Source organism: Anarhichas minor, unplaced genomic scaffold (genome assembly GCF_050575085.1).
Source record: "Anarhichas minor isolate MPS153535 unplaced genomic scaffold, ASM5057508v1 ptg000066l, whole genome shotgun sequence".
In the NCBI taxonomy this organism is placed as follows: domain Eukaryota; kingdom Metazoa; phylum Chordata; class Actinopteri; order Perciformes; family Anarhichadidae; genus Anarhichas; species Anarhichas minor.
In genome coordinates this window covers 14,119-40,687 of record NW_027466512.1, presented here as the reverse complement: position 1 = coordinate 40,687, position 26,569 = coordinate 14,119, and the positions used below count along the sequence as shown (strand labels likewise).

General features: G+C 46.0%; 1 protein-coding gene across 1 annotated transcript in view; it reads right to left on the bottom strand.

Moving 5' to 3' along the window:
• tg (thyroglobulin) overlaps positions 1-25,319 on the bottom strand; it is a 40,912-nt gene extending 15,593 nt beyond the window's left edge. The window contains exons 1-31 of the mRNA XM_076078391.1: positions 25,076-25,319; positions 22,926-23,034; positions 22,566-22,663; positions 17,936-18,091; positions 17,561-17,720; positions 17,332-17,438; positions 17,062-17,205; positions 16,131-16,316; positions 14,532-15,040; positions 13,978-14,362; positions 13,453-13,508; positions 13,031-13,274; positions 10,754-10,858; positions 10,516-10,593; positions 9,890-9,993; positions 9,578-9,689; positions 9,319-9,480; positions 9,034-9,228; positions 8,659-8,786; positions 7,673-7,823; positions 4,727-4,891; positions 4,505-4,648; positions 3,342-3,506; positions 3,040-3,144; positions 2,849-2,958; positions 2,445-2,550; positions 2,145-2,342; positions 1,892-2,062; positions 1,236-1,322; positions 1,069-1,140; positions 59-196 (exon numbers count right to left, since the gene is read on the bottom strand). Coding sequence (XP_075934506.1) covers positions 59-196; positions 1,069-1,140; positions 1,236-1,322; positions 1,892-2,062; positions 2,145-2,342; positions 2,445-2,550; positions 2,849-2,958; positions 3,040-3,144; positions 3,342-3,506; positions 4,505-4,648; positions 4,727-4,891; positions 7,673-7,823; positions 8,659-8,786; positions 9,034-9,228; positions 9,319-9,480; positions 9,578-9,689; positions 9,890-9,993; positions 10,516-10,593; positions 10,754-10,858; positions 13,031-13,274; positions 13,453-13,508; positions 13,978-14,362; positions 14,532-15,040; positions 16,131-16,316; positions 17,062-17,205; positions 17,332-17,438; positions 17,561-17,720; positions 17,936-18,091; positions 22,566-22,663; positions 22,926-23,034; positions 25,076-25,145 — 4,720 coding nt within the window. The 5' untranslated portion in view covers positions 25,146-25,319. The remainder of the gene's footprint in view (positions 1-58; positions 197-1,068; positions 1,141-1,235; positions 1,323-1,891; positions 2,063-2,144; positions 2,343-2,444; positions 2,551-2,848; positions 2,959-3,039; positions 3,145-3,341; positions 3,507-4,504; positions 4,649-4,726; positions 4,892-7,672; positions 7,824-8,658; positions 8,787-9,033; positions 9,229-9,318; positions 9,481-9,577; positions 9,690-9,889; positions 9,994-10,515; positions 10,594-10,753; positions 10,859-13,030; positions 13,275-13,452; positions 13,509-13,977; positions 14,363-14,531; positions 15,041-16,130; positions 16,317-17,061; positions 17,206-17,331; positions 17,439-17,560; positions 17,721-17,935; positions 18,092-22,565; positions 22,664-22,925; positions 23,035-25,075) is intronic.
• Between the last annotated feature and the right edge of the window lie 1,250 nt (positions 25,320-26,569).

The following is a 26,569-nucleotide window of genomic DNA, read 5'->3' as shown; positions in this document are numbered from 1 at the left end:
ACTGGGTACAAGTACAACTAGTCCACAAGCTCTCTGTTTGTTAGAGTATGTGACGTACGTGTGAGACACCAGAGCAGTGCCTGCTGGGAGTTGTAGTTGTTCCTGTTGAGCCAGAAGGAGAGCGTGGGGAGTTTCCTGTGAGGATCCACGAGGACGTCGTCCTCCGACAGAGACTCAAACTTCATCTGCACTGAAACTATACAAATACACAGAATATTCACAGAATATACACAGTATAAATACCTGTATCAACTCTGTATTAGAGCGGCAACCAGTGCTGGAAAGTAACTGAGTACATTTACTCAAGTACAGCACTTTCCTACTGCGTTCCTCTGACAGCTTCAGATACTTTACTGATTGAGTTTTACACAAAAAACATATAGAGTTTAAATCTGATGTTTAGTTATAAATTCAATTCTCAACAGTTTACAGAAGTAGAGCTGAAACCATCAGTCCTTTAATCAATTAGTCATTTAATCAATCAGTCCTTTAATCAATTAGTCCTTTAATCAATTAGTCATTTAATCAATCAGTCCTTTAATCAATTAGTCCTTTAATCAATTAGTCCTTTAATCAACTAGTCCTATAATAAATTAGTAATTTAATCAATTAGCCCTTCAATCAATTAGTCATTTAATCAATTAGTCCATTAATCAAATGTTCCTTTAATCAATTAGTGCTTTAATCAAATAGTTGACAGAGAACGAATTTTAAAACAATTAAACGTTTTTTCAATTAAGTATTTTTTGTGTTCGGTATTACTAACTTTACTGTAATACAATATTTCTACAGTGAGGTATTAGTACTGTTACTGTTACAGAGTACTTGTGTAGTATTAGTGGTATTAGTACTGTTACTGTAACAGAGTACTTGTGTAGTATTAGTGGTATTAGTATTGTTACTGTAACAGAGTACTTGTGTAATATTAGTGGTATTAGTACTGTTACTGTAACAGAGTACTTGTGTAGTATTAGTGGTATTAGTACTGTTACTGTAAGAGAGTACTTGTGTAGTATTAGTGGTATTAGTACATGGAGGAACAGGTGTGAGTTCTGAAGGAATGCGAACCGTCTAGAGGAGGACTGAGTTCTGCTGCTGGACAGGAAGTAGAACCAGAACCTCCAGCTGCTGAATCAGCATCTGACAAACAACAACAATGAGAAACAACGACCACACTAATGTCAGCTGAGCCGCGGGGCCGTCATCACTACTAAAGTCCATGAACATGAGTTTACCTGTGTTCAGGTAGACGGCCTGGAAGCTGACGATGGAGGCCTGGTAGTCCTTCTTCTTCTTACTGTCGGCCGGAAGAGACGAATCAGCTGGAGGACCAAACAACGAAGTAAACATCAGAACCATGAAGACCTTTGATCCTCAGTGAACGTTCAGAGTGGCGTTATAGGAAGCGCACGTTCTCACTGAGACGTCACCGATTGGTTTGTTTACTACAGTTTTGAAGCCTCGAGTTCGGCATTTTCAACATCGCCATCTTGTGTTTTTGCAACCAGATACGAGAGGGTGGAGCTAAGATCAGTAGAATGATTTTTATGATTTATGATGATTTTTTATGGGCAGCATCCCCTGCTTTATGGTCTGTGTGACTCTAAATGGACCATAATGTACTAAATGAACATCGTGCTGTATTGAAGAAGACTTGAAACTAGAGATTGAGACCATAAACTCATGTTTACAATGTTTACTGAGGTAATAAATCAAGAGAGAAGTAGAGTCATTTTCTCATAGACTTCTATACAACCAGAGGAGTCGCCCCCTGGTGGACACTAGAGAGAATGCAGCTTTAACACTTGAAGCTTTGCGGCGTGTCCACCAGAGATACGAGGCAGTAACAGTCCTCCCATTGGCTGATTCACAGTTTTGTAGTTCTTCTTACTGATGGTGAACTTTTGTCCTCCGAAGTCAAACACGAAGCTCCTCTGCTGCTCGTTGTAGGTTAGCCCCGCCCCACAGACGCGATTGGCTGTTCCCTGTCCAATCACATCCCAGTCCTGGTCCCCACACGTCAATACTGACGGAGCTCTCAGCCAACCACAGAGCAGAGACCCTGAGAGGAGGAGGAAGAGGAGGTCAGATTATTGATTTCATCCATTCACCAGGTGTTGTGCGTCTCCATGGTATGAACACACCTCCGTTCAGGATGTTCTGGTTGAGGATGAACCCGTCACAGCAGGTGTCGCGGCTGCAGCCGTCCTGACAGAAACGGTGAGCGTCAGAGAGAGAGGTTCCTCTGGAGGAGAACACCTGAGTCCTGAACACACCTGAGACCACCTTCATCATCCTCATCCTCTCAAAGCTCTGCTGCTGACGAGAGGAGAACTCCACACCTGAGACACACACACACACACACACACACACACACAGAGTTACAGAAGTGTGTTTCGTTGTCTTGTGGATGTCCCGTCGTCTGGTTGCCGTGGTTACAGTACCTTTCTTCCTGGTGACCAGCAGGTCTGAAGCTCCGCCCCTCACTCTCAGAGAGCAGCTCAGCCAATCAAAGAGCTCGGCCTGAGGATTACCCAGAAACCCGCTGGTCTGAGGGAATAAAATAAAAAGTTGAATCAGTGGATGAGTCACTAGAAGATTAATGATTATTAACTTCGGCTCACAACAGACACACGGAGCTCTGTGATTGGCTGTTTGTGAGTGAAATGCACCCTGGGAGTCGTTGACTTCTCTCCTTCAGTTCATGTCCGTTAATTTACTGGGAAAGCTGTCAATGTCACTCTCATCTGTGTGTGTGTGTGTATGTGTGTGTGTGTGTGTGTACCTGCTGGGAGGTGTTCAGTGTGTGTGTGTGTGTGTGTGTGTGTGTGTGTGTGTGTGTGTGTACCTGCTGGGAGGTGTTGCAGTGTGTGTTCAGTGTGTGTGTGCTGTACAGTTCACACTGAGTCTGCTGGTTGAACAGCGCCACATGGTGGCAGGACGGCTCCACTGCACACGCTGAGAGAGAGAGACGAGCAGTCAACACACACACACATATACAGACCATAATGGCATTCACAATGTGTGTGTGAGACTCACCTTGGACACAGGATGTGAGGTCAGAGGTCATTGTTTGCAGGACTTCAGTGTCTTCAGCTCCGACAATCAGATCTGATCCAGGAACAGACTGAAACCTGTTGAGAACTACAACACACACACACACACACACACACACACACACACACACACACACACACACACACACACACACACACACACACCGTACAAACACACACACACACACATACACGTACAAACACACACACACACGTATGTCACAAAGGGCTTCACAATGAACACATAAATTTAAACTGCTCTCTGATTGGCTGCCGAGACTCCACCTGAGCACTGGTCATCAGTCAGAGGCGTGTCACTGTTGGTCCACTCAAGCTCCGCCCCCTTGCTGTCGAAACACCTCCACCTGCCGGACAGGAAGTCAGGCTGCGCTGACAGGAAGTCGCCTCGCTCTGAACACCGCAGGCCCCGCCTCTGGCACTCGGTCACACCTGACACAACAGGTAAACACACACAGGTAAACGCACACACACAGGTAAACACACACACACACAGGTAAACACACACACACACACACACACACACACACACACACACACACACACACAGGTAAACACACACACACACACACACACACAGGTAAACACACACAGGTAAACACACACAGGTAAACACACACACACACAGGTAAACACACACACACACACACACACACACGCAAACACACACAGGTAAACACACACAGGTAAACACACACGGGTAAACACACACACACACGCAAACACACACAGGTAAACACACACACACACACACGTAAACACACACAGGTAAACATACACACACAGGTAAACACACACACACACGCAAACACACAGGTAAACACACACACATAGGTAAACACACACACACACACACAGGTAAACACACACACACATGCAAACACACACAGGTAAACACACACAGGTAAACACACACACACACACACGCAAACACACACAGGTAAACACACACGGGTAAACACACACACACACACACGCGCAAACACACACAGGTAAACACACACAGGTAAACACACACGGGTAAACACACACACACACACACACACACAGGTAAACACACACACACGCAAACACACACAGGTAAACACACACAGGTAAACACACACACACACACACGCAAACACACACAGGTAAACACACACGGGTAAACACACACACACACACACGCGCAAACACACACAGGTAAACACACACAGGTAAACACACACAGGTAAACACACACACACACACACGCAAACACACACAGGTAAACACACACAGGTAAACACACACACACACACACGCAAACACACACAGGTAAACATACACACACAGGTAAACACACACACACACACACACACACGCAAACACACACAGGTAAACACACACACACATTGAACACCTGTGGTTCACCTCCTCTGCTCCGCTTCATGTTCACACTGAGGACTCACATTGATTGACGGATGACGCTCCGCTAGGGGAGGAGCCTCTGGGACACCTGTCGCAAAAGTCCCGCCCCTCTTCATCCTGATAGGTTCCCTGAGGACACAGAAGACACGCCCCCTCCTTGGAGTAACTCCCAGCGGGACAGACGACTGTGGGAACAGAGACGGAGACAAAAACCTGAGTCCTGGACCAGAAAACGATGAACGACCGTCAGACGCACGACTTACCGCAGCCATAACCGTCGCTGTCCAGGTGGTAACCACGGGAACACCCGAAGCTCGCTGTCGTCACGGAAACAAGTTTGGGCTCTGACGAAAGCACGGAGCGGATTTTAATATTACCCAGAAGTCCTTGAACGCCCTCCAGGAGTCTGGACTCATTCAGGAACAGACCTGATGGAAAAAACACAAAAACACGTAAGAATCCAGATTCAGAAGGTTTTAAATAAACAAACCTTTATTTATATATTTAATGGTTCATTAACATCTGATCACATTTATCTAACAGTAAACTCTCCAAACCTTTCAAAAAGGAAACATAATTAAAACAGTGGGTGACAAAAATATGTTTTTTCTTGTCTTGTGGCCCCTTAGATTGATCTCGAGACCATCTTGGGGGTCCCGAGCCTCAGATTGGGAACCCCTACATTCTACCTGTGAAGAACTCTCCTACTGTCTGAAACCCGTCTGTCTGAAACCTGTCTGTCTGAAACCTGTCTGTCTGAAACCTGTCTGTCTGAAACCCGTCTGTCTGAAACACGTCTGTCTGAAACACGTCTGTCTTAAACACGTCTGTCTTAAACACGTCTGTCTGAAACCCGTCTGTCTGAAACCCGTCTGTCTTAAACACGTCTGTCTGAAACCTGTCTGTCTGAAACCTGTCTGTCTTAAACACGTCTGTCTGAAACCTGTCTGTCTGAAACCTGTCTGTCTTAAACACGTCTGTCTTAAACACGTCTGTCTGAAACACGTCTGTCTGAAACACGTCTGTCTGAAACACGTCTGTCTGAAACACGTCTGTCTGAAACCTGTCTGTCTTAAACACGTCTGTCTGAAACACGTCTGTCTGAAACACGTCTGTCTTAAACACGTCTGTCTGAAACCCGTCCGTCTGAAACCCGTCCGTCTGAAACCCGTGCGTCTGAAACACGTCCGTCTTAAACACGTCCGTCTGAAACCCGTCCGTCTTAAACCCGTCCGTCTGAAACACGTCCGTCTGAAACACGTCCGTCTGAAACCCGTCCGTCTTAAACCCGTCCGTCTGAAACACGGCCATCTGAAACCCGTCCGTCTGAAACCCGTCCGTCTTAAACCCGTCCGTCTTAAACCCGTCCGTCTGAAACCCGTCCGTCTGAAACACGTCCGTCTGAAACCCGTCCGTCTGAAACACGGCCGTCTGAAACACGGCCGTCTGAAACCCGTCCGTCTGAAACCCGTCCGTCTGAAACCCGTCCGTCTGAAACCCGTCCGTCTGAAACCCGTCCGCCTGAAACACGTCCGTCTGAAACCCGTCCGTCTGAAACACGTGCGTCTGAAACACGTCCGTCTTAAACACGTCCGTCTGAAACACGTCCGTCTGAAACACGTCCGTCTTAAACCCGTCCGTCTGAAACCCGTCCGTCTTAAACCGGTCCGTCTTAAACACGTCCTTCTGAAACCCGTCCGTCTTAAACCCGTCCGTCTGAAACCCGTCCGCCTGAAACCCGTCCGCCTGAAACACGTCCGTCTGAAACCCGTCTGTCTGAAACTCGTCTGCCTGAAACACGTCCGTCTTAAACCCGTCCGTCTGAAACCCGTCTGTCTGAAACCTGTCTGTCTGAAACCTGTCTGTCTGAAACCCGTCTGTCTGAAACCCGTCTGTCTGAAACACGTCTGTCTGAAACACGTCTGTCTTAAACACGTCTGTCTTAAACACGTCTGTCTGAAACCCGTCTGTCTGAAACCCGTCTGTCTTAAACACGTCTGTCTGAAACCTGTCTGTCTGAAACCTGTCTGTCTTAAACACGTCTGTCTGAAACCTGTCTGTCTGAAACCTGTCTGTCTTAAACACGTCTGTCTTAAACACGTCTGTCTGAAACACGTCTGTCTGAAACACGTCTGTCTGAAACACGTCTGTCTGAAACCTGTCTGTCTTAAACACGTCTGTCTGAAACACGTCTGTCTGAAACACGTCTGTCTTAAACACGTCTGTCTGAAACCCGTCCGTCTGAAACCCGTCCGTCTGAAACCCGTGCGTCTGAAACACGTCCGTCTTAAACACGTCCGTCTGAAACCCGTCCGTCTTAAACCCGTCCGTCTGAAACACGTCCGTCTGAAACACGTCCGTCTGAAACCCGTCCGTCTTAAACCCGTCCGTCTGAAACACGGCCATCTGAAACCCGTCCGTCTGAAACCCGTCCGTCTTAAACCCGTCCGTCTTAAACCCGTCCGTCTGAAACCCGTCCGTCTGAAACACGTCCGTCTTAAACCCGTCCGTCTGAAACCCGTCCGTCTTAAACCGGTCCGTCTTAAACACGTCCTTCTGAAACCCGTCCGTCTTAAACCCGTCCGTCTGAAACCCGTCCGCCTGAAACCCGTCCGCCTGAAACACGTCCGTCTGAAACCCGTCTGTCTGAAACTCGTCTGCCTGAAACCCGTCTGCCTGAAACACGTCCGTCTTAAACCCGTCCGTCTGAAACCCGTCCGTCTGAAACACGTGCGTCTGAAACACGTCCGTCTTAAACACGTCCGTCTTAAACACGTCCGTCTGAAACACGTCCGTCTGAAACACGTCCGTCTTAAACCCATCCGTCTGAAACCCGTCCGTCTTAAACCCGTCCGTCTTAAACCCGTCCGTCTTAAACACGTCCGTCTTAAACACGTCCTTCTGAAACCCGTCCGTCTTAAACCCGTCCGTCTGAAACCCGTCCGCCTGAAACCCGTCTGCCTGAAACACGTGTCTGAAACCCGTCTGTCTGAAACCCGTCTGCCTGAAACCTGTCTGCCTGAAACCCGTCCGCCTGAAACACGTCCGTCTTAAACCCGTCCGTCTGAAACCCATCCGTCTGAAACCCGTCCGCCTGAAACACGTCTGTCTGAAACCCGTCTGTCTGAAACCCGTCTGTCTGAAACCCGTCTGCCTGAAACACGTCTGTCTTAAACCCGTCTGTCTGAAACCCATCTGTCTGTGCTCACCGATGTCGTGGAGGTCTGGGAGGTCAGAGGTCGGGAGGTCGGACAGGTGGGCGGTCCAGGTGACGGTGAACTTCAGCGTGTCGTCATCGTCACACATCAGACGCACCGACGAGTCGTCACACAGAGACACGGAGCGACCGGACACGGGAAGCTACACACACACACACACACACACACACACACACACACACACACACACACACACACACACACACACACACACACACACACACACACACACACACACACACACACACACACACACACACACACACACACACACACACGTTGTTTTTTATGTTACTTCTGGGAACATTTCCGTCACTTTAAAGGAACACTGTGTAAGGTTTAGTGACATCTAGTGGTGAGTTTTCAGACTGCAGCCAACCAAATAATAGAACTACGGTGGGCTTCAGGTAGAGAGTTAGTTACCTTTGAGGTTTTGTTACTACAATGAGCTGCTCTTGTTCTTTTTCAGGACTAAATGTTTGCGTTTAAAAACGTATATAGTAACACCAGCTTTGTCTAAGCTAAATAAAACAATAATGATTCTCAGTTCCAGGTTATTGTACACTTACAAAAACATAGTTGTTCATATTATATTCTATTTCTGCTGATATATGTTTCACACTGTTCCTTTAACTTTAAGCTTATTTTGTTCTGATTATCTGTTGACTTTGTGAAACTATTTTTCAGCAGCTCTGCTCTGTATTTTGATGCAGATTAAAAACTTAATATCGGATATTAAATCCAGTTATTTTTTAGTTTGTAAATGTTTGTTTATTTATTATGACATCATGGTCGTTGTTTGTAAAGTTAAATAATCTAAATGTGTTTAAATGAATAAATCATTTGTGATGAAAATATTAATAATAATAATAATAATATATGAACATGGTGCTATTTCTTAAATAATGCCTTACTGTATACATTCTGACTCGCTGTCACATATCTGTGTGTTTATTATAAGAGGGTTCAGAGCTCACCTGAGCAGAGCAGAGCCCCCTGCTGGTCATCGTGGTGAACAACAGAGACTTTAAACCGCTGATCTGAGAGCAGGACGACGACAACGACCAGAGCTGAGAGGACGACACCATCTGGAGAGGCTGAGAGACTACACACACACACACACACACACACACACACACACACACACACACACACACACACACACACACACACACACACACACACACACACACACACACACACACACACACACACACACACACACACACACACACACACACACACACACACACACACACACACACACACACACACACACACACAGCTGGTTGATTAAGGAGATGATCAGTGAGACGGTTTAGAGGCGGTATGTTCCTTTAAGGAGCTCTTACTCTGACAGGCTCCTCCCAGCGGCCCCTCGTCTCCGTCCCATCGCCGGCTCTCTGTCCAGCACAGGAAGCTGCCGACAGGAAGTGAGTTCTTGTAACCACGGTGACAGACGAGGTCGCAGCTGAGGCGACCGTCGGCGTCCGCTGGGCGGCACACCAGTGCACCATGGGTAACGGTGGAGTCGGGACAGAGAGGGCCTGGAGAGGAGACACAAAACCAACCGACCAATCAGCAGCCTCCTCTGAGCCGCAGGCTCCTCCCACGTCCACTGAACTGGTTTCACTCACGGTCACATGACGGCATCCGGCCCATCTGTCGGGGCGTTCGGGTCCCGCCCACTTCCTGCCCGGCCTCGGAGACGCACCAACAGGAAGTGACGTCACACTGCAGCGGGATGAAGGAGCCGTCGGGGCGACACTGGAGGCCCCGCAGCTCACACCAGCTGGGACCTGAACGCACCACACACACAGTTTACAAGTTTACAGACTGAAGGGTGACAGCGAACACACCACTGAAGGCTCTGTGTGTGTGTGTGTGTGTGTGTACATGTCAGCTGTCCCGCAGGGCTCGGTGTCGCCGTCTGTATCGTCTCTCCAGTCACACGGTTCACACACCAGCCTGCAGCGCCACCTGTCTGCAGCACCGAGAAACCACCGTCCTGAGACACACACAAACACACACACACACACACACACACACACAATTTATTTATTTAGTGAATTACCAGAAAAACTATCTGCCCTAGTGTGTGTGTGTGTGTATGTGTGTGTGTCTCTGTGTGTGTGTGTGTGTGTGTGTGTGTGTGTGTGTGTATGTGTGTGTGTCTCTGTGTGTGTGTGTGTGTGTGTGTGTTCCTACCTCCTCACACTCCGGTCGGTGAGGTGACGTATTGATGATGTCAGATCCTTTTATCCAACCAGAGAGCAGCGTGTGAGCCTGAGCTCTCTGACAGCGAGTCAGACCTGCAGGAGAACACACAGATATAAATATACATAAATATATATATACTTACTATATACTATAATATATATATATATATCATAAATATATATATATATATATATATATACTTACTATATACTATAATATATATATATATATATCACAGTAGTAATAGTTTTATCAGGAATCAATTCATTTTTGTAAAGTTAAGTACTTTATTTTAAGAGTCACAGTTTTTAAAAGCTTTCTGTGATGTTTTTTAATTTTTTAATTGAGTCCATATTTTACTTAAAAAACGTTTATTTATTATTAGAGTATATATATTATTTATAATTCATCCGGTTCAATTTGGAAACTGATGATAAATATTGTTGAGATATTATTAGATTTAACTTTCTGTCTGTTAATATTTAAATCTTGTGTACTAGCATCGTCATTTAAATAAAGTTATTTAAAAGGTGTGTGTGTGTGTGTGTGTGTGTGTGTGTGTGTGTGTGTGTGTGTGTGCGTGTGTGTGTGTGTGTGCGTGTGTGTGGTCTCACATTTGGGCAGGTGGAGTGAGCGGCTGGTCAGAGAGTCAGAGATGAACTCTCCATCTTCATCAACACACCAACACTGACCTGAACACACAGAGTGATGAAGAAGAGCTGTGAGTTACAGACAGAATACTACTAATCAGCATGTGTGTGTGTGTGTCTGTCTCTCTCTATGTGTGTGTGTGTGTGATACCTGTGTTGTGGTAACACTGTGTGTGTCTCTGTGTGTGTGTGTGTGTGATACCTGTGTTGTGGTTACACTGTGTGTGTCTCCAGTCTCCGTCAGCATCACACTGTGGAGTGAAAGGCTGGTATGAACAACGCTGAGGAGGCAGGAACATCTGGACAGCTGAGAAACAACAACAACAACAACAACACTGGTGAGAGCTTCAGGGACCCTCAGCAACGTGTAAATATCATAACAGAGATTATATTCTGTAATAATCCAATAATAGAAGAGTCTATCTTAAACTAATAACTGTAAAAGGAGTCGATCTGAAGATGAAAATGATCAGCAGGAATACAAAGTAACAATCTGTACTTGATGAACTAAAACTAAACATGATTTAAAGGGACAGTGTTTAACATTTACAGGCGGATAATAAATATAATATTCATAACTATGTTTTCATCAGTGTATAATCACCTGAAACTAAGAATCGTAGTGTTTTTGTTAACTTAGAAGAAGACATTTATATCTATGTAGGGGGCGGTTTCTCCATCTTGGACCGCCATGTTTCTACGGCAGCCCAGAAGGGGCAAACTGAACACCGGCTCTAGAGAGACTTTAACGCTTTACATTATATCTGAAGGTCGTGATGCATTCAGGAACCCGGTATTAAACGGGCCCCGGTGCTGAATAATTAAAGATCGTATTATTGATAAGCCCCGACGTTACTGTTGTTTATAATACTTTAGTACTTTTTAATGTTCTAATGCAGGGGTCACCAACCGTTTTTAAACTGAGAGCTACTTCAAGGGTACTGAGTAGTGCGAAGGGCTACTTATTTGATACAAACTTCCTGAATAACAAAATTGCACAGATCACCTTTTAATAATAATAATATATGTGAAGAGACTGTTTGATCACATGTCAGTTAATTATTCCTCACAATAATTATTAAGAATGATTTCCACAACAATGATGGTATAGCTACACATATATATTTAAACATGCAACTTTTATTTCTGTTAATCTGTTTCAACATTTGAAAGTCAGAGGTATCACATCTCTGATATTTTTGTATCATCACACGATTAAAGCCGGTTACTTTTGCACATAGCGCCTGCTGGTGAATGATCCAGTGGTAATGTAGACATGTTGGGAAGTCTGGGTCACCTTTACATTGCGCAATGAAGCCTGCATGCCGGCCCGTCATCACGGGAGCCCCGTCTGTTGTCACCGACACCAGCTTTTCCAATGGTACCTTTTTCTCCACGAAGAAACCAGTAAAAAGTCTCGTCTATAGCCGAGCGGGGGATCCAACCCTCCGAGGCGCGCGAGCGTCTTCGGGCGTCTGGCGCCAACGGGATGCGCCCGCCATTCGGATCCTGAAAACCTCCCAATCGCCCCAAGCTCTCCCACAGAACTTGCCTTCTCCGTTCTCTACACTGGCTCCCTGTAAGAGCTCACATCCAGTTTAAGACTCTGGTGCTAGTCTACAGGGCAGTGAAAGGAACAGCTCCTTCCTATCTCCAGGCCATGGTCAAGCCCTACACCCCGGCCCGACCACTTCGCTCTGCTACCTCGGGGCGACTGGTTGCCCCGTCGCTCAGAGGTCCCTGCGGCCGATCGACCCGGTCGCGGCTGTTTTCTGTCCTGGCCCCTCAGTGGTGGAATGAACTCCCCACTGACGTCAGGACGGCAGAGTCGCTGCCCATCTTTCGGCGCAGGCTGAAAACTCACCTCTTCAAGAAGGCCTACCCTTCCGCTTAGCACTTACCTAGCATCTACTGTATTCATACTAGCTTATTGCACTTATTGTTTTTATATTAGCTTGTGGCACTTATTGCATTCCTTTGTTTCTGCACTGTACGTTGGCTCTGGTTTATGCTCTTAGATGCTTGTTTGAGGTAGGGACATGCACTTATTACTTCTGGTGACTAGTTGTTCTCTCGAAAACCGATGTTGAATACACTTATTGTAAGTCGCTTTGGATAAAAGCGTCTGCTAAATGACTGTAATGTAATGTAATGTAATGACTAGTGCTATTTTTAGAACATGTCTCGCGGGCGACTCACGTGGTCCCCGCGGGCACCGTGTTGGCTACCTCTGTTCTAATGTAATTTATTATCACTTTGTTTTCACACATTTGTTTCCAGTGAGATATTAATGACTTTATATATTATGTGACTTTGTTAGAAACAATATCTAAATTATAAATAACTTCTAATTCAGTTCTGAATTAATTTGTTTTTAAAAACAATTATTTAGCCATGTAGAAAAACAGAGTATTAGTCTCACAACTAGATGTCACTAAATCTGTTACTGTTCCTTTAAAAAAAAGAAACTGTGACTCACTGGAGAAAGCAGCCAATCGCAGAGCAGCTCTGGAGCGGCCCAGCAGCCCATCAGAGATCCGCAGCTCCTCCTCCGATTGGCCGATCAGCAGCTCCTCCGGGGTCAGACGCAGACCTTCGGCCAATAGGAATCCGTATACCAGAGGGAGGTGGGAGGAGTTAGAGATACGGACGACGCTCTTCACTTCCTGTCTGAACGCCGTGACCTCATCAAACGCCTGAGAGCAGCGACCTTTAGCATCGGACTCTGGTTAGTGTCGCTAACAGGTTAGCATCCAGCTCTAACGATGCTAACAAAGATGCTATTTTTCATATTGTCAAAAGATTGACGATTCTGCAGAAACTTCTTTGGAGGCAACAAAAGTCAGAAAATCTGAAAGTGTGTTTTCTCCTTCATCTAAATCAGATATGTGTGTTGGATTATTTAGTTTGTATCTGACCTGCAGAGGACCGAAGCTTCTGTGTCGTTCTCTTTGGACCTGAAACACAACAGAGTAGTTTTTAAGGTCTCATTCTGGCTCCTCAGAGGATGAACCCGTGAGACTTGTGTGAGCCTCGAAGGAGACTGAACGTAAACTGGTAATCTGAGGCAGAATTAGTGGGAAAATACTCTGAGACCTCTTGATTGACACTTCAGACCCCCTGAAATCCACAATTGCACAATTTCGGGGGGTCTCAAAAATCACAAGACAGCATTTGTTTCTTGCGATTGTCAATAAAAAGGAAAAGGAACACGGTTACAACTCCATCAAATGATCAGAATCTTAAACAAAACACGCCGTAAAACCTAATGTTGCTATTTTTATGTGTATTTTATGTTGAAATTGTGCAAACCCTGAAGCTGAACTGTTCTTGAATCAATCATAGAATCTGTTCCCTGCATCTCTTCTGTTTCCTAAACTCTGTCAGACTGTAACTAGATAAGCTCCTCCCTCAGTGTGGTCTTACAGGTGACAGCGTCGCCCGTTGACCCGGCAGTCGTCATCGTTTTCCCCTCAGCGTCCACGCAGAAGCATCGTGATCCGACACACTGCAGCGGCAGGAAGTCTCCGTCCTCCGAACACGCCGGGATGAGGATCTCGGCACCGGCCGCCATGTTTCCTTTGACCTTCAGTGCCGTCGCTCGCTCTCTCTCGCAGCGGGACGGACATCGAGGTCGCCCACCGGCGGCGGTACGCGACCCAGCGACCTCCCGACCCAGAGGGTCCACACACCAGCACTCTCTGTACCGACACTGAACCTCCTGGAAACCACCGCTGGACGTGCAGCTGGGGACAAAGATGGCCGCCGTGTCCTCGTCCTCGGAGCAGGAACGCAGAAGAGGAGTCAGAACCTGGAAGAATTTAGTGACGTTATGATGATCTTATAGAACATGGTGCAGTGATGTAGATTAAACCTGCCAACAGAATATGAAGGAGATACAATGCAGCGAATATGAATCCAGGAACATAAGATTACTGATCACTCAATACTTTTATCTATCTTGATGTGTCGTGTCTGACCTGTTGCAGTGAGGACGAGTGTGAGCTGCTGCTGCTCTTCAGTGTGTGTTGGAGGGCAGAGAGGAAGGCCGGGTCCTCCAGAGCTCTGCTGATAGACTGGACCAGGTCCCGGTTCTTCTGGAGGTTGATGGAGGCACTCTGAGAGGCGAGCCGGTCCGGACCGAGGGCTCCTCGAGCTCCCACCGCTCCGCTGAAGTTAAAGGAGGCAGCGTTCTTCAGGAACTTCCCTCCGAACAGGTTCTCCTGGAGGCGACGGGGGGAGGAGCGAGCCAGAGCCTGCAGAGCCCCGCCCACCGAGGGGAAGAGGCCGTGGAGGACTTCGACCAGGTGAGACAGGAAGGATGTCGGGTCCGCCTCCACTGGCAAGAACTTCCTGAGAGGCCGGAGGAGGGAAGGACAGGTGGCCGGAGATCTGATGGAGGAGGCCTGGAAAGGAGGGTCAACGGGACCGGAGAAGAGCCGCGAGAGAGCCAGACGGCGCTGAGAGAGACAGTCAGCAAGACCTGAACCTGGAGGAGGAGGAAGAGATATGAGGATGAATAAAACAGTATTAGTAGCTTTTTTTAGCTTCTGTTAGCTTCCTAACTCTTAATTAGTGGTGTAACGGGCCGTTGTCGATCTGTACTGATCCCCCTCATGGATTAATGACACAGTTTACTGTTAAGCATCACAGTGTAAATAAAGTTTTAACGCTAACCGCCACAGTGTAAATAAAGTTTTAACGTTAACCATCAGAGTGTAAATAAAGTTTTATCGTTAACCATCAGAGTGTAAATAAAGTTTAATGTTAACCATCACAGTGTAAATAAAGTTTAATGTTAACCATTAGAGTGTAAATAATGTTTAACGTTAACCATCAGAATGTAAATAAAGTTTACCGTTAACCATCACAGTGTAAATAAAGTTTACCGTTAACCATCACAGTGTAAATAAAGTTTAACGTTAACCATCAGAATGTAAATAAAGTTTACCGTTAACCATCACAGTGTAAATAAAGTTTAACGTTAACCATCAGAATGTAAATAAAGTTTACCGTTAACCATCACAGTGTAAATAAAGTTTAACGTTAACCATCAGAATGTAAATAAAGTTTACCGTTAACCATCACAGTGTAAATAAAGTTTAACGTTAACCATCAGAATGTAAATAAAGTTTACCGTTAACCATCACAGTGTAAATAAAGTTTAACGTTAACCATCACAGTGTAAATAAAGTTTTACTGACTCAGTAGAACATGTGTTTCTAGTCTCTGATCTCTGATAATGTTTCATTGTAAACAACCAATCAGAGGAGAGCTAGTAACGTTAGCAGCACCACTAACGGCTAACCAACGGAGGTTCACTTCAGTTACATTATGATGCCTTCAGGCTCTGCTCAGTGAACATGAGTACTGGCTGAAGGTACATTATAACGTTATCATGATGTGTTCACATGTCATCTGTAAAATGTACTTTTGGTGATAAACTTGAATGAATCCAGTAGTTTGAAGGAGATGTTTTCACGTTAATATAAAATAGATATTAGAGATGAATTATGTCGTTGCACTACGACTCTTAACAAACTACGTTCCCCGTCCACAGACTGATCCACGATACTCACTGCAGACCAGGGAGTCTCCCAGCTGTCGAGTCCCAGGAAGCTCTCTCCCCGTGGGGTCCACGCACCAGCACTGCCCCCCCTGCTGACACTGTCTGGAGCTGAAGGCTCCTCTGGTCTCACAGGACGGGACGTGAACACTGGACGTCTCCACCGCCGCCCGCCGCTCCTCCTCACAGGAGGAGGGACCTGAGAGAGAGGAACTAGTTTAAACCAGTGTTTACTGGTGCAGATGTTACCTCTGAAGGACAGTTTATACCAGTTTACATCTGCAAAAAACGACTTTAAACCAGTGTTTAAAGTACAGAATGTTATTTTATTATTACCTCATCACTGTCGTTTACTGGTCTATACTGGTTTTTCTTTACTGTTTAACTGGTTCAAAGCTGGGCAGATTGTTACGTCCTGTTTCAACCGGTTTATTGTCCCTGAAATGGTCAGTTTAATACTTTAAGGGAGTTTAAACCGGTTTGAACCAGTTCACATCTGCTGAAACTAGTTCAAACCAGTGTAAAAAAAGCAAACAGTTGAGGTTGGTCATGACAAGTTTGAACTGGTCTGAGCTAGTTTAACTAACCCAGATAACACAACTAAATAACACCAGTACCTTAAACCAGTTACATTCAGTCTGAAACTATTTCCATCTGCTTCAAAACAACGAAATAAACTAAACATAAACCAGCGTTAACGAGTCCAGATGTTTCTCTGAAGTTTCTTTAAGTTGGACATTTAAAATAATCAAAAGGGAACTTTAAACCAGTTTGATCCAGTTCACATCTACCATAAACCAGTATGACGAGGTACTTTGTAGGAACCTGATTATTGTATGTAACTGGTTTCAATTTGCTCAAATTAATTCAGAAGATCTATGTGGTCATGACAAGTTTAAACCGGTTCAAACCGGTTTAAACCAGTTTAAAGGATTGTAGTTTACATCTGAAGTGTCCGGTGAGGGCGAGGCGAACTCCCAGCATCCTCCTCTGCAGGACTCTGTAGATGTTGGTCTGAGAGAAGGAGCGACTGGACCGGAGACCAGAGAACGCAGAGTCGTACACCTCAGACAGGAGGAGCTCCACACCTGGACAGGTTCACACCTTCATCATCATCACCATCATCATCATCATCATCATCATCATCATCATCAGTGTGTGTGTGCGTGTGTGTGTGTGTGTGTGAGCGTGTGTGTGTGTGTGTGTGTGTGTACCTGTGTTGTCCTGCTCTCTGCCTCTGCTGTCTGAACAGAAGCAGAACGAAGAAACCGTCGGGAAAAACTTCCTGAAACTACCAAACGTCTCAAAGGCTTCTGGGAACCTGAAACAAAACACACACACACACACACACATACACACACTGAATTACACAAGAGAAACAGACAGGTGTGCAGACAGACAGACAGACAGACAGACAGGCAGACAGACAGACAGGTGAGCTACCTGTTGAAGGTGTGCAGCAGGTCCAGCTCCGCTCTGTCGGTCGTGTTGATGAATTTACACTGAACTGGCAGGAAGCCGCCGTCGGCGGCGCACTGAGGAGGAGAGTGAGACCTGGAGCCGTGCAGGAGACGCCTCGACCTCACCTCACAGGTACCAGGACCTGCAGGTCAACAGGTTAACAGGTCAATAGGTAGTCAGTCGGACGCATTATGAATACAAACCCTCAAATACCGTTCAGTTAACTCAGAATCAGAAGTACGAGTAGTGTAGATTCAGTAGCAATAGTAACTGCAGTAGCAGTGTCATCAGTATCACTATAGTTATACATATATATATATACAGTATAACATCATCATTAGTAGTATTTGTACGGACAGCGTTGAGGTGTGCCGGTCTGTCTGGTCCCGTAGAGCTCCATGCCGTCCTCATCCACACACCAACACCGCCCCCTACTGGACTCACACTGAACCGACTCAAACAGGCCTGAAGGAGAACACCGCAGGACCGACTGCTGCTGGCAGGGAGACGCACCTGTAGAGAGACAGACAGGTAGACACAAAGAGAGAGAGACAGGTAGACACAAAGAGAGAGAGACAGGTAGACACAGAGAGAGAGAGACAGGTAGACACAAAGAGAGAGAGACAGGTAGACACAGAGAGAGAGAGACAGGTAGACACAAAGAGAGAGAGACAGGTAGACACAAAGAGAGAGAGACAGGTAGACACAGAGAGAGAGAGACAGGTAGACACAAAGAGAGAGAGACAGGTAGACACAGAGAGAGAGAGACAGGTAGACACAAAGAGAGAGAGACAGGTAGACACAGAGAGAGAGAGACAGGTAGACACAAAGAGAGAGAGACAGGTAGACACAAAGAGAGAGAGACAGGTAGACACAGAGAGAGAGAGACAGGTAGACACAAAGAGAGAGAGACAGGTAGACACAGAGAGAGAGAGACAGGTAGACACAGAGAGAGAGACAGACAGGTTGACACAAAGAGAGAGAGACAGGTAGACACAAAGAGAGAGAGAGACAGACAGGTAGACACAAAGAGAGAGAGAGACATGTAGACACAAAGAGAGAGAGAGACAGGTAGACACAAAGAGAGAGAGACAGACAGGTAGACACAAAGAGAGAGAGACAGACAGGTAGACACAAAGAGAGACAGGTAGAGAGAGAGAGACAGGTAGACACAAAGAGAGAGAGAGACAGACAGGTAGACACAAAGAGAGAGAGAGAGACAGGTAGACACAGAGAGAGAGAAACAGGTCGACACAAATAGAGAGAGAGACATGTAGACACAAATAGAGAGAGAGACAGACAGGTAGACACAAAGAGAGAGAGAGAGACAGGTAGACACAGAGAGAGAAACAGGTAGACACAAATAGAGAGAGAGACAGACAGGTAGACACAAAGAGAGAGAGAGACATGTAGACACAAAGAGAGAGAGAGAGACAGGTAGACACAGAGAGAGAGAAACAGGTAGACACAAATAGAGAGAGAGACATGTAGACACAAAGAGAGAGAGAGACAGGTAGACACAAAGAGAGAGAGACAGACAGGTAGACACAAAGAGAGAGAGACAGACAGGTAGACACAAAGAGAGAGACAGGTAGACACAGAGATAGAGAGACAGGTAGACACAAAGAGAGAGAGAGACAGACAGGTAGACACAAAGAGAGAGACATGTAGACACAAAGAGAGAGACAGGTAGACACAGAGAGAGAGAGACAGGTAGACACAGAGAGAGAGAGACAGGTAGACACAAAGAGAGAGAGAGAGACAGACAGGTAGACACAGAGAGAGAGAGACAGGTAGACACAGAAAGAGAGAGACAGGTAGACACAGAGAGAGAGACACAGGTAGACACAAAGAGAGAGAGACAGACAGGTAGACACAAAGAGAGAGAGACAGGTAGACACAAAGAGAGAGACATGTAGACACAAATAGAGAGAGAGAGACAGACAGGTAGACACAAAGAGAGAGACATGTAGACACAAAGAGAGAGAGAGACAGGTAGACACAGAGAGAGAGAGACAGGTAGACACAAATAGAGAGAGAGAGACAGGTAGACACAAAGAGAGAGAGACAGACAGGTAGACACAAAGAGAGAGAGACAGGTAGACACAAAGAGAGAGAGACAGGTAGACACAAAGAGAAAGAGACAGACAGGTAGACACAAAGAGAGAGAGACAGGTAGACACAAAGAGAGAGAGAGACATGTAGACACAAAGAGAGAGAGAGAGAGACAGGTAGACACAAAGAGAGAGAGACAGGTAGACACAAAGAGAGAGAGAGACATGTAGACACAAATAGAGAGAGAGACAGACAGGTAGACACAAAGAGAGAGAGAGACAGACAGGTAGACACAAAGAGAGAGACATGTAGACACAAAGAGAGAGAGAGACAGGTAGAGACAGAGAGAGAGAGAGACAGGTAGACACAAAGAGAGAGAGAGACAGACAGGTAGACACAGAGAGAGAGAGAGACAGGTAGACAGAGAGAGAGAGAGACAGGTAGACACAGAGAGAGAGACACAGGTAGACACAAAGAGAGAGAGACAGACAGGTAGACACAAAGAGAGAGACATGTAGACACAGAGAGAGAGAGAGACAGGTAGACACAGAGAGAGAGAGACAGGTAGACACAAAGAGAGAGAGACAGGTAGACACAGAGAGAGAGAGACAGGTAGACACAGACAGAGAGAGACAGGTAGACACAGAGAGAGACAGACAGGTTGACACAAAGAGAGAGACAGGTAGACACAAAGAGAGAGAGAGAGAGAGAGACAGACAGGTAGACACAAAGAGAGAGACATGTAGACACAAAGAGAGAGAGAGAGAGACAGACAGGTAGACACAAAGAGAGAGAGACAGACAGGTAGACACAAAGAGAGAGACATGTAGACACAGAGAGAGAGAGAGACAGGTAGACACAGAGAGAGAGAGACAGGTAGACACAAAGAGAGAGAGACAGGTAGACACAGAGAGAGAGAGACAGGTAGACACAGACAGAGAGAGACAGGTAGACACAGAGAGAGACAGACAGGTTGACACAAAGAGAGAGACAGGTAGACACAAAGAGAGAGAGAGAGAGAGAGACAGACAGGTAGACACAAAGAGAGAGACATGTAGACACAAATAGAGAGAGAGAGAGACAGACAGGTAGACACAAAGAGAGAGAGAGACAGACAGGTAGACACAAAGAGAGAGACATGTAGACACAAAGAGAGAGAGACAGGTAGACACAGAGAGAGAGAGACAGGTAGACACAGAGAGAGACAGACAGGTTGACACAAAGAGAGAGACAGGTAGACACAAAGAGAGAGAGAGAGAGAGACAGACAGGTAGACACAAAGAGAGAGAGACAGGTAGACACAGAGAGAGAGAGAGACAGGTAGAGACAAAGAGAGAGAGAGACAGACAGGTAGACAGAGAGAGAGACAGGTAGACACAAAGAGAGAGAGACAGGTAGACAGAGAGAGAGAGAGAGACAGGTAGACACAAAGAGAGAGAGACAGGTAGACACAAAGAGAGACAGACAGGTAGACACAAAGAGAGAGAGAGACAGACAGGTAGACACAAAGAGAGAGAGACAGGTAGACACAAAGAGAGAGAGACAGGTAGACACAGAGAGAGAGAGACAGGTAGACACAAAGAGAGAGAGACAGGTAGACAGAGAGAGAGAGACAGGTAGACAGAGAGAGAGAGAGAGACAGGTAGACACAAAGACAGAGAGACAGGTAGACACAGAGAGAGAGAGACAGGTAGACACAATGAGAGAGAGAGACAGACAGGTAGACACAGAGAGAGAGAGACAGGTAGACACAAAGAGAGAGAGAGAGACAGACAGGTAGACAGAGAGAGAGAGAGAGACAGGTAGACACAGAGAGAGAGAGAGAGGTAGACACAGAGAGAGAGAGACAGGTAGACACAAAGAGAGAGAGAGACAGACAGGTAGACACAAAGAGAGAGAGACAGGTAGACACAGAGAGAGAGAGACAGGTAGACACAGAGAGAGAGAGAGACAGGTAGACACAAAGAGAGAGAGAGACAGACAGGTAGACAGAGAGAGAGAGAGAGACAGGTAGACACAGAGAGAGAGAGAGAGACAGACAGGTAGACAGAGAGAGAGAGAGAGAGAGACAGGTAGACACAGAGAGAGAGAGAGACAGGTAGACACAAAGAGAGAGAGAGACAGACAGGTAGACACAAAGAGAGAGAGACAGTAAGACACAGAGAGAGAGACAGGTAGACACAAAGAGAGAGAGAGACAGGTAGACACAAAGAGAGAGAGAGACAGACAGGTAGACACAAAGAGAGAGAGAGACAGGTAGACACAAAGAGAGAGAGAGACAGGTAGACACAAAGAGAGAGAGAGACAGACAGGTAGACACAAAGAGAGAGAGACGGAGAGAGAGAGACAGACAGGTAGACACAAAGAGAGAGAGAGACAGGTAGACAAAAGAGAGAGAGACAGACAGGTAGACACAGAGAGAGAGAGAGACAGGTAGACACAAAGAGAGACAGACAGACAGGTAGACACAAAGAGAGAGAGACGGAGAGAGAGAGAGATCTATCTATCCATGGATCTCTCTCTCTCACTTCGCTCCTCCCTTTGCTTCGGTGTCAGAGAGCTGCGGTGGTCTACAGGTAACGTGGGAGCAATGGGGGCTCTGTCTCACACCACTTTATGAGATGTTGCATTAATATTATTGTTATATTGATATTGTTGTGTGTTGATGTTATTGTATGTTTAATTTTTTGATGCTTTGGCAATACTGTTTTTAAACTTTCATGCCAATAAAGCAAAATTGAATTGAATTGAATTGAGAGAGAGAGACAGGTAGAGAAATATATTTATTTTAATTTTATTATTTTTATATAGATAGATTTATATATATAAATAAATATAATAAATATATATGATTATATATACAGTATAATGTATATATAATATAATATATATATATTTATATGATCAGTAAACATGTTAAAGAGTTTCTCACAGTGAGGAGCAGAGTTGTTGGTTCGAGTCCCGACGACCTCCTGACCTTCAGCATCAATGCACCAACACTCGTGACTCCGCCCACTGCACTGCACAGTCCTACACACACACACACACACACACACACACACACACACACACACACACACACACACACACACACACACACACACACACACACACACACACACGCACACACACACACACACACACACACACACACACACACACACACACACACACACACAGTTTGATCTATATTACATGAGGCCTATCAAAAAGGTTTAAATCAACATGTTTTATTCTAAATATATAAATTATTCATCACAGACATAGAAACACAGGTTGCAGGTATATTTACCTGAACCGGCCATCGTGTGCGCAGTGAGGGACGTCACCTTGTTGCCTGGTAGAAGCCACGCCCCTTAGCAACTCACATCGGCTCAGCGTCTCTGACTCCAGCTGGTACTCTGACAACAACAACAACAACAAATAATTATGAATAATAACATCATCAGCTGGTTGATGTCATGGAGCAGAGAGACTATGTGGATGTTTCTCAGGTTCACTAGAAACAAGAAACGAACAGTCAGAACTGTTGTCAATGACGACATTAACATGCACATTAATATTCACTATTATTCACAATGTGATGTGTTTCATGTAAACATCATGTTCCGTTTGTATATTGTGAATGGATGATGTTGAGAGTAGGGAGACGGCAGGGAGACACACCTGTAGAGAGACAGAGAGGTAGACACAAAGAGACAGACAGGTAGACACAAAGAGAGAGAGACAGGTAGACACAAAGAGAGAGAGACAGGTAGACACAAAGAGACAGACAGGTAGACACAAAGAGAGAGAGACAGGTAGACACAAAGAGAGAGAGACAGGTAGACACAAAGAGAGAGAGACAGGTAGACACAAAGAGAGAGACAGGTAGACACAAAGAGAGAGACAGGTAGACACAAAGAGAGAGACAGGAAGACACAAAGAGAGAGAGAGAGACAGGTATACACAAAGAGAGAGACAGGTAGACACAAAGAGAGAGAGACAGGTAGACACAAAGAGAGAGACAGGTAGACACAAAGAGAGAGAGACAGGTATACACAAAGAGAGAGAGACAGGTAGACACAGAGAGAGAGAGACAGGTAGACACAAAGAGAGAGACAGGTAGACACAAAGAGAGAGAGACAGGAAGACACAAAGAGAGAGACAGGAAGACACAAAGAGAGAGAGACAGGTAGACACAAAGAGAGAGACAGGTAGACACAAAGAGAGAGACAGGTAGACACAAAGAGAGAGAGAGACAGGTAGACACAAAGAGAGAGAGACAGGTAGACACAGAGAGAGAGAGACAGGTAGACACAAAGAGAGAGACAGGTAGACACAAAGAGAGAGAGACAGGAAGACACAAAGAGAGAGACAGGAAGACACAAAGAGAGAGAGACAGGTAGACACAAAGAGAGAGACAGGTAGACACAAAGAGAGAGACAGGAAGACACAAAGAGAGAGAGAGACAGGTATACACAAAGAGAGAGACAGGTAGACACAAAGAGAGAGACAGGCAGACACAAAGAGAGAGAGACAGGCAGACACAGAGAGAGAGACAGGTAGACACAAAGAGAGAGACAGGTAGACACAAAGAGAGAGAGACAGGAAGACACAAAGAGAGAGAGATAGGTAGACACAAAGAGAGAGACAGGTAGACACAAAGAGAGAGAGACAGGTAGACACAAAGAGAGAGACAGGTAGACACAAAGAGAGAGAGACAGGTAGACACAAAGAGAGAGAGATAGGTAGACACAAAGAGAGAGAGACAGGTAGACACAAAGAGAGAGAGATAGGTAGACACAAAGAGAGAGACAGGTAGACACAAAGAGAGAGAGACAGGTAGACACAAAGAGAGAGACAGGTAGACACAAAGAGAGAGAGACAGGTAGACACAAAGAGAGAGAGACAGGTAGACACAAAGAGAGAGAGACAGGTAGACACAAAGAGAGAGACAGGTAGACACAAAGAGAGAGAGACAGATAGACACAAAGAGAGAGAGACAGGCAGACACAGAGAGAGAGAGACAGGTAGACACAAAGAGAGACAGGTAGACACAAAGAGAGAGAGACAGGAAGACACAAAGAGAGAGACAGGAAGACACAAAGAGAGAGAGACAGGTAGACACAAAGAGAGAGACAGGTAGACACAAAGAGAGAGACAGGTAGACACAAAGAGAGAGACAGGAAGACACAAAGAGAGAGAGAGAGAGACAGGTATACACAAAGGGAGAGACAGGTAGACACAGAGAGAGAGAGACAGGTAGACACAAAGAGAGAGAGACAGGTAGACAGAGACAAGACAAGACAGACAGACAGGTAGAGAGAGATACATGGACAGAGACAGACAGCTAGGAAAGACAGACAGAAAGAGAGAGAGACACTGAGCCGAAAAACAGACAGACAGACAGATAGACAGGTGGACAGACAGGTGGACAGTCGCAGGCTCAGGTGTGTTTACCTGAAGCTTTGCCCTGCAGCAGCTCGAGGCAGCAGATCAGGATGAATGCGATGTGGAGCAGCCGGTCCATCGTCTCTGTGGTGACGGACTGACTGTCGCTGCCGCCTTATAAACCCTCAGACCTGCTGAGTCAGCGTGAGGACGACCGACACACCTTCCTCCTCGTCTGTCCGACTCGGCGGAACCGGAGGGCCCTCGAACCGCCACTCAGGAAGGCAACCGGCGGGCCGTGAAGCCGTCCGATTGGACGAGAGGATCTCTGAAACACAGGAAGAAAGGAGGTCGGTGTTCAGTGTGACGTCTGTTGTTCTTATTCCAGCACACTGAAGAGGTCTCACCTGAGGACCAGGTCTCCACACTGAAGAGGTCTCACCTGAGGACCAGGTCTCCACACTGAAGAGGTCTCACCTGAGGACCAGGTCTCCACACTGAAGAGGTCTCACCTGAGGAACAGGCGTCCACACTGAAGAGGTCTCACCTGGGGACCAGGTCTCCACACTGAAGAGGTCTCGCCTGAGGAACAGGTCTCCACACTGAAGAGGTCTCACCTGAGGAACAGGTGTCCACACTGAAGAGGTCTCACCTGAGGAACAGGTGTCCATTGTTGGGATCTATCAGGAGCGTGTTTGGTTCTCAGCAAATATGATAAACTAAATTATTGACATCAATATAATTATTAATGTCAGTAAGATTATTAACAATGATTAATAATAACGGGGCTCCACCCTGAGAACAGGGCACTTTCGGCTGCGCGGCAATAAAACCTCCGTGTTGGCAGAGCGTCTTCCTCGGAAATAAAAGGAATTCCGCTTCCTTAGAACCGGCACAAAGTGGACTTAACTGGAAAGAGAATGTGTCCTTCTGCAGGCGAGCTGTCCGCTTCTCTTCTTCAGGATCCAAAAACAAAACATTCTGTTATTGGTCCAGCGAATGTAAGACTGTGACCGAGGTTCTTTTAAAAGAGTTGTTCTTGCGTCCTTACTTGTTATTGTGGGTGAAGCAGAGTTTTATGGTTTCACACGTAGTTGTGAAAACGTTTCCCGAGGGTTTGATGGTGTCTGAAACTCAAATCAGGCTTTTGGCTGAACAAGCAGGCCCAAGTCTTTCTCTTTGTTCAAAGAGGCACATGGTGAGAGCCAAGTCTTTGTTCTAAGCACACGATGTCAGACAATGTTATGAACCCAGACAAGATGGCGTCTGGTATTTGGGACTTCCACAACATGTACAGAGCAGTAATAGTGGTTATCTCGGCTACGATTGACGAAACGTTCGTATTTACACGGAGGTCATCCCCCCATTCCTCTCCATCGAGTCTACGCAAGTGACGTGAACGAACACAAACTGAGCTTTGACTTTTGAATCAAAAGAACCAGATTATGTTCTCACACAGCTGCTCATCTTTGGCTCTGATGATTGAACCAGGGAGGCTTTCATGTCCACCATCAACCCTGTCTGTAGGCGTGTCTGGACCAACCAGTTCACAACAGAGAGGAG